Source organism: Lepidochelys olivacea (assembly GCF_965140295.1).
Source record: "Lepidochelys olivacea isolate rLepOli2 genome assembly, chromosome: 17".
In the NCBI taxonomy this organism is placed as follows: Eukaryota; Metazoa; Chordata; order Testudines; family Cheloniidae; genus Lepidochelys; species Lepidochelys olivacea.
Window position 1 is genome coordinate 7,160,435 of NC_140427.1, and position 18,191 is coordinate 7,178,625.

General features: G+C 45.4%; 1 protein-coding gene across 1 annotated transcript in view; it reads left to right on the plus strand.

The window, feature by feature from the left end:
- The window catches only part of DHRS11 (dehydrogenase/reductase 11), a 63,701-nt gene extending 62,539 nt beyond the window's left edge, over positions 1 to 1,162 (plus strand). The window contains exon 7 of the mRNA XM_084650698.1: positions 89 to 1,162. Within this exon, the coding sequence (XP_084506824.1) occupies positions 89 to 130 (42 nt within the window). The 3' untranslated portion in view covers positions 131 to 1,162. The remainder of the gene's footprint in view (positions 1 to 88) is intronic.
- The last annotated feature ends 17,029 nt before the right edge of the window (positions 1,163 to 18,191 follow it).

An 18,191-nucleotide genomic window follows, 5' to 3' on the forward strand; every position in this document is an offset into this window, starting at 1 on the left:
ATGTTTAGCGTGTTTATGTTTAGCACACTGCGAACCTTTTAAAATGGGCTTCAGTGCTACTGTAAAATCACCTATTGGTCTTTTCCAGATCGGAGATATTCAGATGAGGCCTACAGAGCAGATTTCATAGCAAATGAAGAGGAATGCAAGCAGCACCATGCATCAATCCCCCTTCACACCTTCCAGCAGTTTAGGGTTTCATCTGCTGGTTGACAACATTTTAATTGGATGCCAAGGATCGCATTTGAAGAATTAATTTTCATTTTCTCTCTCTGAGCTGGTGCTGAGCCAGTAAAAAAAATTACTATTGGTCTTGGGTATCTCTCCCCCTCACTGTTACTGTAAATGTAATTTGAAAACACTGCAGGGAAGCAAATCAGTGGAATACTGTATATGATTGGTTTGGGTTTTTAGTTTAGTTTGTTTGGATCTTGTTTGCTGATGCTCCAGACAGACACAGGTGAAGCGTCATGAGATATTTGCCAACTTCAAAGCATCACTTGGTTGCTGATTCCTTTCTGCTGTTGTGCATTCTTTGAATTGTTGCAATGAATTAAATGGCACATGACCTGTCACTTTCTTCTCTGTTTTTTAAGTATTATTGTTGGAGGTGTCCCAACTACTTCATTTGGCAGATGTGATTTCCACCTCCTCCCTGTTCAGCTGTGACATACTAATGCATTGGAAGGAGATTTCCTTTGTACTTAGAACAAAGGATTTGTCTTAATACCAGTCCTCTCTTCTAAAGTCAAAACAATAGACAAGACATCCGCTGTCCACCTTTTTCAACATACATAATGCTTCAGATTTTTGGTGTATATTGTGTATCAGTCAATCTAATTTCTGTTCCTCTTGCATCTATTCAAAGCTAATTTTCCTTGTCAGTAATGGCGCATGTGACTCCCCTTCCCCATTGTATCCCACAGTGCCAGAAGAAGTGTAAAGAATACTCCTTTCCTGTTTACATGAATTGTGCCTGACAGATCTGAAGAAGTATCTCTGTGTGATTGCCGTTTCTCTCTCTTTCTAGATAGGTAGATAGATGGAGGGATACGCACCTGAATTTCCACAGGTTAGGGAATGACGATCTAACGTATAAGTGGCATAGTTAAAGTATGAGTGAGTTGTTTGGTCTTTTTAATAAAAGTAAGATAAAATTGTGTACGGTCTTCTTGTGATCATATATATCCTTTGTACCATCTCGTAGCATTCTTGATGTTTTTGTATGTTTGATATTTGCATGCAATGACACTTTTTGGAAGTATTGACGCAGTCTTAGAAATGCTGTATGGTGCTGTTTAAATGCTGATTGCTGAAAGCTAGTGAGTTGGAAATGTTGAAACTGTGAAATGGTATACGATCAGATTCTTTTGGAGTTGCGGGGGAAGAGAGAGAGGGGTGAACCATACTGAAGCTGTCCAGAATGCATGACTTCTGCATAAAACCTCATTCTGCTCTCATAACCGGTTTTATGCTGGTGTAATTTCACTGAGTTACACCTGACTTACACTGGTTTAGGACTGAGGACAGTAAGGCCCATAGCTGATTACACTTACAGTTGCGAAACTACTTTCGCTCCCATGTTTAGGCTCCATTAGAATGGTATAAAAGAGCCATAGGTGTGCACTCCAACCTGATATGCAACTGTGGAGCTGTTAATATGTGTTGCCTTAAGATTCTGATTTCACTTCTGCTGTGCTCTCAATTTCCTGTAGCATTTCTGGTGGTGAACCTGTTGTATTAGGTGGAGCAGGTTTGGTCAAGGGACCTGAGCAAGGACTGGGAGCCAGGGGACTTGATTTTGATATCTTCACGTACACTAGTTTTACACCATCTATGGGTGTTACTCCTTGTTTATATCAGTGTACGAGAGACCAGGATCAGGCCAAATACCTCCTGAATTCTGACTCCCTCTTTATCCTTGGGCAAGTCACTTAACCTCTCTGCCTCAGTTTCCCCATCTGTAAAATGGGGATAATAATACTTACCTACCTCACAGGGGTGTTGTGAGGACTCATTATCTGTTTTGTAAAGCACTTTGAATATGAAAAGCGCTATGTAAGTGCTAAGTATTGTTATTAAGTATTATTAATTACATCTTGTGATACACAGAATTGCTTGTGCCAAAAGTTGGCAACAGTAGACAGATATGGCCAGAATAGCTGGTAATGCATACATTAGTAATGCTAGCATAAATGAAAAAACATATAACTTTTTTTTCTCTTTAAAAGTGTGTTCATTATTTTTTTTTTTCTTTCCATTCCTGGTTTCTCATCCCCCTCCCTCCTGGGTAAGGCAAGTGCTGACTCAGCCGTTTCTGGATTTGGCTTTTTAATTCATTGCAGGGTAAATTCATCACTGTGCAGGGGACATGAAACAAGCAAATGCACCACTCAAGTCCCACTTAACCAGGACCGGCTCTAGGTACCAGCAAAGCAAGCACGTGCTTGGGGTGGCACAATTCCAGGGGCGGCATTCCGGCCATCCTTTTTTGTTGTTGTTGCTTGGGCAGCATTCCCCTGGGTGCTGAATTAGGGGACACCAGTGCAGCCTTGATTAACAGACGCTGTCCCTAACAACAGTCCAACAGAGCTCAAGACAATTGGCACATGCTTTTCTAGATACTGGAGCCCTTGTTGTGCTCATATTTGTGGCACTGGGGTAAGGAGGGTCGCAGCATTAGTGCATAATTGCAGTGAGACATTTTCGAAAGCTGCCCTCCCAGATTTTGTACAGCACCCTTGTGATATTCAGCTTGGTTTAACTTTAAAACTCTTCGTGTTCTTCCAAGGATTTATATGCATTGGGAACTGGAGCTCATCATTTTGACAGATGTACTTGTGCCACATTTGTGATAGTCTCTGTTTGCCAGAAGCTGGGAATGAGCGACAGGGGATGGATCACTTGATGATGACCTGGTCTGTTCATTCCCTCTGGGGCATCTGGCATTGGCCACTGTCAGAAGACAGAACACTGGGCTAGGTGGACCCTTGGTCTGCCCCAGTAGGGCCATTCTTATGTGTTATAAAAAGAAAATATTGGAAATGGTGACAATATTTGGAGCCTGAGCCAAATTAATGTTTAGAAATAGGAAACCTGCTGCCCCCGTCCAGCAAAGCATTTAACCACATGCTTAACATTGAAGTCAATGGGAATACTCACACGCTTAAAGTTAAGCACATGCTTAAGTGTGTTTCTTAATCAGGGCCTAAATTGATAATTCTGCTTTGAATTCAGAAAGCATTACCTAAGGTATCTTCCTATGATTTAGTTGGGGTTGGTCCTGCTTTGAGCAGGGGGTTGGGCTAGACGACTTCCTGAGCTCCCTTCCAATCCTGATATTCTATGATTCTATGAAAAGGGCCATTCCAGTTTGCTAGTGTTCCTTAAAATATGAACTGGCAGCCTCATGGTTTTAAAAGTCCCATTCAAATGCTTTTCTACATTTGTAACCTTCTCAGACTGATAAAATAATGTGTTGTCTTTCAAATTATTTTGCTTCCAACTGTCCAGTATATTTTCTATTCCAAATTTTTTAGTTAAGTTAAGTTAACTGCCAGTTAAGTTTCTACCTTTGGCTGATTTCCTAAAACACGTGCAAACCTTTAAGGGGCTTGAAAACAGATGGCTAGTTCTGCTGCTCTGCCTCTCATTTACACTTACCTAGATGGATTGCACTTCGAGCCATCTTTCCAGAATGATGTGGCATTGGCAACACGACTAGGAAGAGGAGGGGTTGTTTTGAAACTCCCAAACAGAAGGGTGAACTGTTTAATTTATCGATAGGTTTCTAATTGTGAACTGTAAAATAAAAAGAGAAAAATACTATGGCTTTGTCCTACTTTTTAAAGATATAATATACAGTTAAATCCGGTGTGTAAAAAAACACTTGTCTTATGAAGAATTCAAGCGGAGTGATTTCAGGGTGGAGAACATAGCTTCCTTTGTTTTTGTACAGGGCCTAGCACATTGTTGGCACTACTGGAAACCGATGTTAATTCTTGATGTTAAATTGTAGCAGTGATTGTTTTATTAAAGATACAGATGTCCTTTCTGACAGTATCTGCCAATGCCTGTGTCCGAATATGGCAGAGGGAAGATTCTCGGGTTACATCTCTAGGAATGGGTGACTCAAACTGGTGTAAGAGCTGGTGGTGGTTTTGCTAGCTGTTAAGTGATGCAGCAGGCAGGCGGAGTTGCAGGAGAAAGACCCAATGCACAGCTACAGACTAGGGACCAAATGGCTAGGCAGCAGTTCTGCGGAAAAGGACCTAGGGGTGACAGTGGACGAGAAGCTGGATATGAGTCAACAGTGTGCCCTTGTTGCCAAGAAGGCCAATGGCATTTTGGGATGTATAAGTAGGGGCATAGCGAGTAGATCCAGGGACGTGATTGTTCCCCTCTATTCGACATTGGTGAGGCCTCATCTGGAGTACTGTGTCCAGTTTTGGGCCCCACACTACAAGAAGGATGTGGATAAATTGGAGAGAGTCCAGCGAAGGGCAACAAAAATGATTAGGGGTCTGGAACACATGAGTTATGAGGAGAGGCTGAGGGAGCTGGGATTGTTTAGCCTGCAGAAGAGAAGATTGAGGGGGGATTTGATAGCTGCTTTCAACTACCTGAAAGGGGGTTCCAAAGAGGATGGCTCTAGACTGTTCTCAATGGTAGCAGAACGAGGAGTAATGGTCTCAAGTTGCAGTGGGGGAGGTTTAGATTGGATATTAGGAAAAACTTTTTCACTAAGAGGGTGGTGAAACACTGGAATGCGTTACCTAGGGAGGTGGTAGAATCTCCTTCCTTAGAGGTTTTTAAGGTCAGGCTTGACAAAGCCCTGGCTGGGATGATTTAACTGGGAATTGGTCCTGCTTCGAGCAGGGGGTTGGACTAGATGACCTTCTGGGGTCCCTTCCAACCCTGATATTCTATGATTCTATGACTTTTATTGAACATGCATAGAGACCAGTGTTTACATGCAGAGAGGCCACTGTTTGTCAGGTAGCACTGGGCCACCAGCATACAATCCGGAGCCTCTGGTGTCACACCTAACTAGATCCCTCCTGAAAGCTGTCCCTCTTCCTTCAGTCCCACTCTTCATAGTACAGGGGCAAAACGAACTATTTGTCTCAGCATTTTAAGTAAACACTTTCCAACAGAGTGGTTTTAAAACAACTGGGTCTGGGTCTGATCCCTTCTTCAGGTGGGCCCCAAGCCTGCAGTCAGGCTGCATGGGTTGGCCTTGCACCTGTACAGAGCCTTATTAACTTCAACAGGGATCCACCAGAGCACCCAAATGAATCCCACTGCACGGTCTGTGCTAAGGGTACTCTCACTAAAACCAAGGTCTCAGGTGAGTAAAGGCTGATGGTTGGGCTCTTACTTTCATGGCAACCATTTGTGTAATTGCTTTAAAACATACAGGGGATGATCCAAAACCCACTGAAGTCAATATAAGGCGTCCCAATGACTCCAGCGGACTTTTGATTGGCCTCATGGATGTTCGTCTTTCAGAGGGAGATGTTTGCAGAAAGAGCATTCAGTTATCTTATGAATAACCAGTTTAGGTTGGACTCTGCTACTCGTCCTCGCATTGAATAGTACCTTAATCTGCAAGTACTTCCACTGATTTCAGTGGGACTGTCTGTGAGGTAAAGTACTAAACATCGGGGTGGCAGACTCTGAGTCTGAATTGCATTTTTGAACTACTCAAGAAATGAGCTACGACCACCCTGGAAAACAGAGACTTGCATCTGAAACTAGCACTGTATCCTTGTAGGGAGTCTTTCGTTCATTACTGGGGGGCAAACAATACAGAAGACTCTTTTTTCCATCATGGCTATTTATTTATGAATCACCTTCTAATTTACCCAAGTGCAAATAGAATTGTTTGCAACCACAAACAGGTGGCTGGAAAAGAACTGTTAACTGAGTATTAACGAATGGTTGGGTGTCTTGTGAGCAGCCAGAAAGACCTTGTGAAATAGAAGGGCAGCATTGCCAACTCTAGTGATTTTTATCATACGTCTCCTATTATTTGCTATTTATCATGAAGCCCTAGCTCCGGGAGTCATGAGTTTATGTGAGAATCTCAGCTTTAATTAAAAAATAGTAAGTTGCTAGCCATCTGCAGAGAAAACCTTAGAAAAGTAATGTAAGTGCATTCTAAAGGTTCAAAAACCAGAAGGCAAATAAACAGAGCCCAGTGTTTCTTTACATTTTATGATTTTAAAGCCAATCTCATGATTTTGGGGGCCTGATTCATGATTTTTGAAAGTTTCAGGTTGACAATACTAGAAAGGACTAAAAGAAACTTGACTGGTTCTATTAAATCCTTTTGTTGTTTAAAAGATTGTCCGAATGTTAGAATACACGCTCTAAGGTCTTGAACCTCCAGGTTTGCAGAAGGGGCTCAGCACTTTGCAGGAGCTGGGCCTAGGAGAATTACTTGTGTGAGCAAGGTGTGCAGGAAAAAACCCTAAAGGTCCAAAAGCTCAAACTAACATTTATTATGGACATGATCCCACACCCACTGAAGTCAATGGGCACAGTTCACCTTTGTCCTGCACCCAGTTTAGTCATTTACACAAGTGTAAAGAGGACATAAAAATACTTCCAAATCAGCATTTTGCACTGGTGTAAAGGTGCAGGGTAATAGTGAACTGGAGCCAATGGGAGCAGATTTGGCTGATTCAATGCATCGTTTATGAACCATTCCTATTTGTAATCCTAAATATGTTGCAAATATGATGTAGCTCAGTTGTAAACACTTAGGGTAAAATACCAGCCTCAGTAAAGTCAATCGTAGTTTTGCTGTTGATTTCAAGGGGTCGGGATTTCACCTTTACAATTTGTATTTCCAGCTGGTTAGACATTGTTTGGACAGATTCAGCTGTCCACTGAATTTTACAGCCTGCCTGAGTGCACAATGCCTTGCAGAAGGGAGTCACAGATAGCTCTGGAGTAACTGACGTTCTCTCACTTGCTTTTTAATATTTAAGGCGCTCCTTGGGCCTCAGAATGTACATGTGCTTCGTGCCAGGCTGAGAGGCCCCTGAGTTCTCAGCAGTTGTTTTTTTGCTGTTGGGTTTCTTTAGGTGGTGTTGCTGGAAGCGAGGAGTTCAAGAACAGCTCTGGAAACCGGCAACACATCAGAGGAACCTTTCTGAGGCCCCGGTCCCACAGAGGGACCCTTCTTACCACACAGAGTCCCATTGACTTCACTGGGGTTCGGGGTGGACAGAAGAGACTGCCCATGTGGGTCCCAGATGTGTGCGCGCAGACAGATATCTAAGGCCAAATTCTGCCAGCCTTAAACCAGTCTGTGGGCCAGGCTGTGGCGAGCCTCTGTGCATGCATGAACACAGCTTCCATCTCAAGCCCTCTCTACAGGGCCCAGCCACAGTCACAGCCCTTAGGCTCTCACAGTCAGGAGCTGCTCAGAGCTGGCACCCACAGGGGCTCAACTTTCGGCAATGGAGTGACTCCAGAATTACACCAGCGTACAGAAGAGGAGAAGCCAGCCCAGTTTGCCTGCATGCAGTGCAATGCGTCCTCTGGAGCTTCCCTGGGGGCTGGAGCTTCCCTGGGGGCTGATAGGGCTCCACAGAGCCCCCCGGTCGTGTCTGTGGCCTAGTGGCACAATCTGACCACGAAACCGGAATAAATCCGTTAGTTTAAAGGGATACAACTGAGAGCTAAATTTAGCCCTTAGTCCCCGCCAAAGTGCACCTGTTTTTCTGGCTGTGCTGCCACGGGCTGCTAGGTACACCTGACCCCTCCCCGTAAAGCTGTGGAGGGAGGAAACACTGCTGGATAAGGCAGCATTGTGTAGTCTCTTCATGTCGCCTGTCCTGGAGGCTCATCGGTGCTTTCTGGCAAATACAGCAGCCTGTACTCTTCTTTTATGTTCTTTGTAACCTCGCCCGTGAAGATACAACATTGACCTTTACCAGGCCATATATATTCCCCGTTGATAAAGGTCAATTATCCAGCTAGCTTTGTTCTGCCCAGCTGCTTAAGTTTTTTTTTTTTGGCTCTGCTGAGGCTAATTTTCCTGTCCCAGTTGTCAGCCCGTTGATGACATGGCTTTCTGTTTGATTCCACTCCGCATTTGGATGCAGTTGTTGTCCACCATCCTGGGGGGACCCTTCGTGAAGGCGTGTCTGCTCAGGCCGGTTTCACATTCTGCTGCACGTTGCCGGTGTCTGCCTCACTTTGCAGAGGACAATGGGATCTGGGGGACAGAGTAATTTTCTCATTGGTATGTGCGGGATTTACAGAACTAATTTAGGCCTTCTCTATCCTGGGGAAGTCCTATTTCCAACTCTTGGTGTCACTGCCCCAGTGCAACTCCCGTTGTAGCAATGATCCAAATACTAGCTTTGCATGTGGAGGTTGCAGCTCTGCTGATGGCTGAAATCAAGGTAGAGCCCCAGGAATGTAGACAAGACCTTGCTGCACATGGGGAGAATCAGGTTGTAGCCAGTTGTCAAGCCTGGTTCGTAGGTTTACAAGCCCTGAGAGAGGATCAGATCTCTGCTCTCCAGCCATGTAGAGACCAGGAAAAGAATCCATGTTTAAAATGTTAGCTAATATGTGTTTACATGCTTGTGTAGACAAGGGTCTAACACTTTTTTTTTTTTTTTTAAAGATGATAAAGCATCAGCTGGTTTTGTTCAAGTTTCGGGATTTAACTTGTTTTCCAGCATGACCTATATTCCTAGTCTGGCTTCTGACTGCAGCAGCCTCAGCGCTTCTGCTGAACGCACCGCTCCTGCTCTTGCTTTCCCTCCTGCGCAGTGTGGGCTCTGCTCTGGCTCACAGGCCTGAGCCCCCAGGCTCACTGGCGGAGTGGTGATCAGGGCACGGCAGCTGCTGGGAAGCAGGAGAACGGGGACGGGCTCAGCACACACCTGCTCTGACCCCAGCCTGTGGCATGGGATAATTAAGTGGTTAAAAAAGTACGGGTGAGTTTTCTGTTTAATGTCTTGACAATGAAAACCTGATAATTGGATCGCAGGTGCTTGAGCCCTGCGTTAATGAGCTCAGAGGCACCGTGATGCACCATGTCTTTCGTTGGTGTTAAGGATAATCTCTTTAACCTAGTAACCCCTAGAGATATTGGAAACAAACCACTGGTTACAAAAATGCGGCTGGTATATGACCCTTTCCTTGCTAGCTCTCTGGTTGTCCTGCTACTATAACTTTAAGGCTCCAGTGAAATCAAGGAAGGGCCAGCCCTTACATACTGCTGACTGCTATTACATCCCGTTTATTATCCACTCAGACCTATGGTGCTCAGCAATAGCCTGGGGATTAGCACTGGGCACAAAAGGTGCCCAGATAGTGCTATGGAACTAAGGGACATGGAAACACTGAGGCGGATGGGCAACGGCTGGAGCAGGAGATGGGGACTCAGCACCTCTGGGTTCTAGTCCGACCATTGCTACTGATGCACTGTGTGAGCTCAGTGAAAGCCCTTCTGTGCGTAAGTATCCCCCATCCGTAACACGGGAATAATATGAATACCCATTCCATGGTGTCCTGATTGTCTATAGGTTGGAACTGGGACCTTTTGGTGTTGCTATGTCCTAATTTTTCTTTTGTTTTCTAGTGTGAGTGAAACCATGCAAACTGTTGTTGCTTTGCAGAGCGGTTCCCCTGGCAAAGCCTGTCTCTCTGCAGATGGGTATGTAGCTCCATCAGCGGGGGAGACTGATGGATACCTCATGATGACAAGGCCCCAATGTGGGATGCAGTGGGGAGAGAGATCCCCAAAACGAGCAGCTGCCCCTGCCTTAAAAAAAGAAGCCTCTAAAGAAATGGTTTGTATTGTCTGTAATGGCAGCTACATGACCTGGTGTCAGGAATGTCAATTCTGGATGATGATGAAAGCGAGAGGCCACAACATTGGATGGGACTGAGACAAATTTGGGTCTAAACTGAGGGTCATCCCGCCTAATGAGGGGCAGTTAAGAGGCAACAGGAAGGTACCATGTTCAGACTGTCAAACCCAATCAGGGAGAAGACAAAATGTTCCTTTAACTGTGGTCAGCAAAGCAGAAGCCCTGGTTTTGAAAAATGCTTTGAGTTTGGAAAGCAGACAAAAGGCACTAATGGAATACAGTATATGGAGCACATCCTGCTCAGGCTAAAAGGGAAGCTAAAAACAAAGCTGTCGCTGAAGGATCATGGTAAATTAGGAGCCCTAAAGAGTGTTCTTAGGTGGATTAGGTGGTGAGGATATTTATCAGGGTTAGTTACAAGCAAGGGCATATAGTAATAAATGCAAAGGTAATAAGGATTGCTCTATACCTCTTCCTTTGGGTTAGGGCTTGTTGGCACTCCAGTTGTGTCCAGCTGAGCATGGACAGGTTGTTCAGATCCACAACCTCTGCCCAAATGCTACAGTGATAAGTATATTATAGGGTGACCAGATGTCCCGATTTTATCGGGACAGTCCCGATTTTTGGAGCTTTTTCTTACATAGGCACCTATTACCCCCCACCCCCGTCCCGATTTTTCAAAGTTGCTATCTGGTCACCCTAGTATCTTATAAATCAATGTACAGGAGCTAGACAGGTATAGCGCATGTGTCTGCTCATTAAAATCAGCGGCTACACTATCATCTGTTTCGGCGGGCTCAGGATCAGGCCTGTAGACAGATGCATATAGGTAGGGCACTGTCAGGTTAAAAATCCGGTTTCAATGGACATTTTTTAGCTGTGTTACTGATGGCAGAGGGAGAGCTCCGTACCCGCTTTGATGCTGAGGAATGACTTTGGTGACTTGTTCTCTTCTGGGAAGCAAATTAGATTAATTTTTTTCTCTTAAGTAAATGTCATTTCTGTTGGGGGGGTCGGGGGCTGACTCTTCTGGAGCAAGGCCTTGATGTGTTTATAAACTCATGCAATGGCAGATGGCTACTACCCTGATGGGCACCTTATAAATGCAGGGGGTAATGTCTCATGAAACCTGTTGCCGTTGTAACATGCAGACTTGCTTCATTATCGCACTGGAATGAATCAGGAGTAATCCACTGAAGCCAAGTGAGTTACACCAGTATGAAACTGGTGTGAGACCTTGGGCCTGATTCTCAGTCACACAAAGGTCCCTTTTCACCTGACAGCATAAAGACACCTAAAAGTCTGCAGAAAACAGACCCTAGCTGGTGGAAAACTGCTGACCCTGCCCAGTGGCAGGAGCTGATGGAGGCATGGCCGACGTGCATTGTACTACAACACAGTAACTTTTCTCTCTCGCTTCCCACGGCCTATTTATAAGGCTAGAAGGCTCAGGAGCACAGAGGGCCAAATATTGCTGGAAAATGGAAGAGCTCCCAAAGGATCCCAGTCTCATTGAATTGCTCTTTCCCCGACCAATGTCTTTTTGGACCTGATCTCCAGGTGCCCAGGCATGTGAGAATAGAATCTGCCTCTGCACTTCTAAGTTTGATTTTATTTTTGTGGGTGCAAAGAGTTTGTGTGTGTGTGTGAGAGTGTGTGTGTTCTTCACAATAAATAAATAAAGCTGGAGAGGAACATATGGGCCTGCTTGAAAATGCCATCTGCCAGCAGCAGCCTGCAACTGCTCTAAATACCAGAGGGTAGGAAAGGCAAGTTGCCATTTCATCTTTCTATTTCCTAAATGAACACAGTTTTAATGAATAGGGCCTTAGGCCTTCTGATTTACACCCACATACACACAACTGCTTCCCACTGCCTCTGGTCTCCAATGCACAGCTGTAATTAACTGTCTGCCTCAGCATCACAACAAGGTGCTGGAGCCAGGTTAATGCATGCTCTATAGAAATGAAAGATGAAGTAATCTATACATTCCTGTCTCTGTATATATCTTTTGTTTTTAAAGTGAGTTGCTAATGATTTACTGTCTTTTAATCAATCCAAGATAATAACAGTTTGTACTGTTACCCTGTGTTTATCACATGGTGCAGGGCAGAAAGGACAACTGGCTTCACCTTTCCTATATAGCATCCTAGACTTTTATGGAGATGGGTAAAGGAGGCAGGGTAAAGGAGGCTGTATTTACAGCCCTCAAGGATTATGAGGCAGAAAACCCCTAGAAATGGTTTGATTTGAAATAAGCACACAGTGGAGACACGCTAAAAGGGACAATGTCAGTGTTTTTAGGCTCAACGTTTGACTAAGCTGAATGTAGCGAATGTGTTCCCCAGAGGCGCACACTTGTGATCAGGAACTGTGAAACCTACAAAGGTTTGTGTTTGAAAAGGGCTAGCGTTTGGGGTCTAAATTAGCTATTACCACTTTAGAAAGAGATCTTGGAGCCATTGTGGATAGTTCTCTGAAAACATCCACTCACTGTGCAGCGGCAGTCAAAAAAAGCGAACAGAATGTTGGGAATCATTAAGAAAGAGATAGAGAATAAAAGAGAAAATACCATATTGCCTCTATATAAATCCATGGTACGCCCACATCTTGAATACTGCGTGCAGATGTGGACACCCCATCTCAAAAAAGATATATTGGAATTGGAAAAGGTTCAGAAAAGGGCAACAAAAATTATTAGGGGCATGGAACGGCTTCCATATGAGGAGAGATTAATAAGACTGAGACTTTTCAGCTTGGAAAAGAGATGACTAAAGCAGGATATGATAGAGGTCTATAAAATCATGACTGGTGTGGAGAAAGTAAATAAGGAAGTGTTATTTACTCCTTCTCATAACACATGAGCTAGGGGCCACCAAATGAAATTAATAGGCAGCAGGTTTAAAACAAACAAAAGGAATTATTTTTTCACACAATGCACAGTCAACCTGTAGAACTCCTTGCCTGAGGATGTTGTGAAGGCCAAGACTATAACAGGGTTCAAAAAGAACTAGATAAGTTCATGGAGGATAGGTCCATCAATGGCTATTAGTCAGGATGGGCAGGGATGGTGGCCCTAGCCTCTGTTTGCCAGAAGCTGGGAACGGGTTACAGCGGATGGATCACTTGATGATTACCTGCTCTGTTCATTCCCTCTGGGGCACCTCGCATTGGTCACTGTCGGAAGACAGGAAAATGGGCTAGATGGACCTTTGGTCTGATCCATAATGGCCATTCTTATGAGCCCTAATGTGGTCATATCGGGCAGTGAGTTGGAAAGAAAAACTCATCCACTGCCCCAGAGCTATGTTGGGGGGTCCTTGGACCCAGAGTGCAGCCTCTCTACACAGCGGCAGCTTAGCACAATGGGCTCCTGGTCCCTGACTGACGCTCCTTGGTGCTATGGTAATACGAATCATAAGAAATAACAGTATTGAACTGAAGTGGATGGAGATGCATTGCTGTGGGCCCAGTGGCTTTGAAGGCAGTCTCTTAAGAAAGGAGATTGCCTAAATAAAAGTGGCTTGTACGGGGTTCACTGTACACGTGCGGAGAGATAACGTTGGCTCTGTTTAGGGGAGTCATGGGCAGGTTCCCTGTGTAAATCAGCAGGGCTCCATTGAAATCAATGGAGATAAAGCTGATTTACACCAGCTGGGGGCTGGCCTAGGCAGCACAGCTGTGTAGGACTGTTCCTGAATGCCTCTGCATCTTGGAGCCCAGAGCCAAGCAGTCTGAAGACAGCTCCTGACACCCCCCGACGCTTGACGGTGAAAGCCAGAAAATTCATTATGTAGAAAAAGGTTTCATTATTGCTGCAGCCACTTTGCTATTTAATTGAGCCAAGGGAAAAAAAATCTGATTTATTTCACGGCGCGTGAAAGGTCTGTGCTCCCACACAGGCACTTCCCATCACAGCTGGAATTGCCCTAAGGAGACAGAGCATTTATCCTTCCCCAATAATATATTTTATGTGGAGTAAAGAGAAGAGCTCAGTGGCAGGGTTCCAATCCCACCAGCCCCATATTCCGCCTAATATGTTATTACACTGCAGATTGTGAGGCTGAGCCCAAGGAATTGTTTTCCTCTGTTCTGTTTCCTTGCCATTGGTTCAGTCACAACCCTGCTCCAGCTGGGTGGTGTATGTGTTGTCTCTGGGTCACAGGCAAAGTGTAATAGAAGTAGCACCTTCTCTAACTATGTTGTGCAGTCATTCACACCTGCTGTTCTAGGGATACGTCTACACAGCACAGAAAACCCCATGGCTAGCCTATGCCAGCTGACTTAGGGTCACGGGGCCCAGGCTGCGCGGCTGTTTCACTGTTGTGTAAACTTCTGGACTCAGGCTGGAGCCTGGGCTCTGGGAAACTGCGGGGTGGGAGAGTGGGAAATGGGAGTTAGGTGCCTAAATGCCTTTGATGATCTGTAGCTAAGTACTTGGTGCAGAAGAGTAGCTTGCGAGCTGAAGTGTGTACATACACCATCCAAGCTGCTGCTGTTCCTGAACACACACAATCAATGAAAGTACATTTTCCTTTATGCACACTGCGGATAGTGTATTATTACAAAAACTAACACTCGGCTCTTTCCATGTTCAAAGTACTGTACAAACATGAGTTCATGCTCCAAACATCCCAGAGAGGCAAGCAGTATCATCCCCATAATACAGATGGAACAAATGCGACTCAGAGAGATTAAAAGAGATGGCCAAGTCCGTCAGTGGCAGGGCCAGGATTAGAACTGGTTTTTTTCTTCTAGACCGGGTTGTGTCTCTTCGCATCATCAAGTCCTTTACAGGCATTAATTAAGCTTCACGACACTTAGATAAATGATATTTTACTCATTTTACAGAGGGGTAAATGAAGTCCCATGTCATTGGCTAACTACTGGACATGGGTGTCTATGGTACGGCTACACTAGCACGTTTACTGGTATAACTTATGTCAGGGGTGTAAAAAACCACACCCCTGAGTGACACAAGTTTCACCAACAGGTGGGCTCTCACCAGCACATCAAAGAAATAGCAAATGTAATAAATATAACATAAATAACATAAGAAAACATGTCAGCTGCCCCTGACTAGGCACCATGAAGAAATGTGGAGTATTATGTCCTCCTGAGATGCCTTGGAATGCGGCATAAGCAATTGTGAAGAATGCATAGGCAGAACCATCAAGAAAACAGATCCCAGAGGACAGAATGGATCCTTTCCAGCCCTCAGCCCAGCTAGGTTATTTGTAATCTTTATATGCTGCAGCCTCAGCCTTAACTGCACGGAACATCATAAGCAATCTGGGGGGAGAAGGCAGCAGCAAAGTTTGATTTGGTCTGTTACTGCAGCAGAAATCCAGAGGGTGATGTCCCCAGGACACTGCAGTCAGCGTGCAAAGATTCCTTCTATTTCTAGAACCTCCTGACCTGGAGGAGAAAACAAAGTGAGTCTGCAGCTCTGAAACTAGGATGTCTCTTTTTATGGATCCTCCCAGTCTGTGTGTGGGCACCATAGGGGCTCAGCACTGCTGCGAGGACAGCTGGCCACTGGCTGCGCAACAGAGGGGCGTGGATGAGTAGCAAAAATATGGACTTTGCTTCTGATGAAGTGAGCTGTAGCTCACGAAAGCTTATGCTCAAAGAAATTTGTTAGTCTCTAAGGTGCCACAAGTCTTCCTTTTCTTTTTGCGGATACAGACTAACACGGCTGCTACTCTGAAACCTGTTTTCAAGCAGGGGGACTGTGGCCAAGTGTTTGTAGGACAGCTCCTTCCATGTGCTGTCTGCCTATGTTGAATCTAATTCTACATACCAAGCTCTGCTGCAAGGCCTTATTCAAATATCTTTGATTATTAGAGATAGGAGGAGTCACTTCCCCACCCTCTCGTAATATTTAAACAACATGCCTTAGAGGGAAAGGCAGACAGGGCACTCGTTAGAAGGTGATTGTTACTGGGGGCACAAGTCCTTCAGGCAGGCCATGGGCTCCTGTGGGAATGTTCTAATGAGACCATATGAATTATAAAGAGTTATTAACAACAGCAATCTAGAGCAAAACCCTTCACCTGTCTCCAGGCTCTTGCAGCTCATTGAAAGAAACAATTAACTCCCGCACACACACACCCCATCCCACTCCTCAATGTTCCACCGGATCTTTGGATGGAAGGTCCACATATTATTGTTGTAGAAGTATCCTGCGCACAGGGATTTGCTGGGTTGTGACTGTACGTAACCAGCTGTCACACAGCTTTCTCAGCGTTGGAAAGCAGGATGTGCATTGCTTTTGAGTGCCAGAGAAAGCAAACTGGCAGGCGAGCAGGATGGCACGTAGTGGGCACACATCTGCCGTGTATCACAGAATTTGTGGGACAGCCTAGATTTTGTCCAATCAATCCCACATCCTGGAATCTCAGCTTATAGCACAATATCCAGTCCCTCTGATATTGTAACAGTTTTATGACTCAAATGACACTAGGGGTAGATCTGCACTTGAAAGTTGTACTAATATAACTATGTCTGCTAGGGGTGTGATTTATCCTAGTATACACTGTAGTTTAGGCAGAGTTATACCATTATAAAGTTGCATTATATGGTATAGTTATTCCCCTTGCTGTAGGAAAATAGCTATACCAGTATAGTCCTTTATACTGAACCCACATGAGGAAGGTTCCACTGCTTTGCCTACATTGATTTATTAAAGGGTACAACTTTGTATTGTCGATGAGGTCTATGTCATCCAATCATACCAGTATGTGATGCTACTGCCTTCTGACATCATGACACAGCCTCACCAGATCATGTAACATACTCTCTTGTATCAAGTCATGGGCAATCCGGAGATCTGAAAAGTGGCAACCTGAATCCACCATCACTGTGCTTTTAGCAGCAGGTCACGCCCAACCTCCGAGCTGGCATTTTAGAACTGTTGCAGCTTTTTCTTTGAGAGGAGCTGAGGCGTTTGGTCATTAGCAAAAGAAGCTGCATTTTTAAACGTGCATTTTCAAGCACAAGCCTGAGCCAGATTTCACTGAAGCCAACAGAATTACACCTGGGATGAATTTGGCTCTGTAAGATTTGTTTATGCTGTCAGCCTTGTCAAGCATCTCTTTACCCTAACTGGATTTTAACACTGTACATCAGGAGGTTTTCTGTGCATTAGTAGTAGCCAAGCTCCCTCTGCTGGCAACCAAGGAATCAAACATCTTTAGCAACTTGGGCCATTCTCTCCCATGCCCAAGGTTCACTAAGTTGTGGAAATTAAATCAAGTTGTCAAACTAGGACAGATAAAGAGCTGGTCGCTGTCTTTGGGAATTTCTGCAGAAGTGCATCACTTTACAGAGAAGGGAAGTAATAATTGCCAAGTTAGTTTTTCCAAGAAAATATCAGCAAAGCTGGAGACCTAAATACCACTCCCAGTTCTGCTGCGTGACCTTGGCAAGTCGCTTCACCTCTCTGTGCCTCTGTCTCCCCTTTACCTGTCTTGTCTATTTAGAATGGAAGCTCTTTGGGGCAAAGACTGTCTATGACACTGTGTTTATAAAGCACCTAGCGCAAGGGGACGCTGATCTCCGTTGTGGTCTCTAAGTGTTACTGTAATACAAACTAATACATACACTAAAGGATAGAAAATCATCATCATAAATGACGTCTTTACAAAATAAGCTTATATCTCAGGTCGTGGAACCATTTAGTGTGCAACTAAAGCCACAGTAGGTGGGTGGGAGTCAAAAGCTTGTGCTCAGCATGAGATTGTGTGGTGGTGGTGGTGGTGGGATTTTCCTCAGTGGGGAAAGCAGGCACATCTGCAGGTGCCAGGCCAGGTCTCTCCTCTCAGTGCACGCTGCCAAGGGGCCGTTTTCACTTGGATATTCTGACCATGGGTCCTGAGCATCTGCTGGCGTCAGCATGATTATTCCCAGCCTTCGGGCACGGCAGCCGGTCCCACAGGCGCCCGGCCGGGTATGGGGCACTTCTCTGGGCTACGGCTCTCTGCAGGGAATGGCGCTCTCTGGGGCACAGGGCCCACGCCGGCCCACTCCAGGGCACACCCACGGTCACCCCACCCTGGGAGAACCTTGGGGGCCCTCTCGGGCTGTGCCAGGACATGCAGGACGCACTGGTCCGCCGGACAACCTCCAGGGCGCAGCTGATCTCCAGCCCCTGGGGCTGGTGCCCCCTGCCCAGCAGCTGCCCCCCCCCCGAGACCTGCTATAGCCTGAGTGACCCAGCTGCCCACGCCACCAGGCCTTCCCCCCCCACCACCACGGGGCACGCCCCGCAAGGGACAACGCCTACCAGCAGGTGGCGCTGCAGGGCAGGGCGCCCCGCTGTCCTCTCCTCTCTATGGTGGGTTA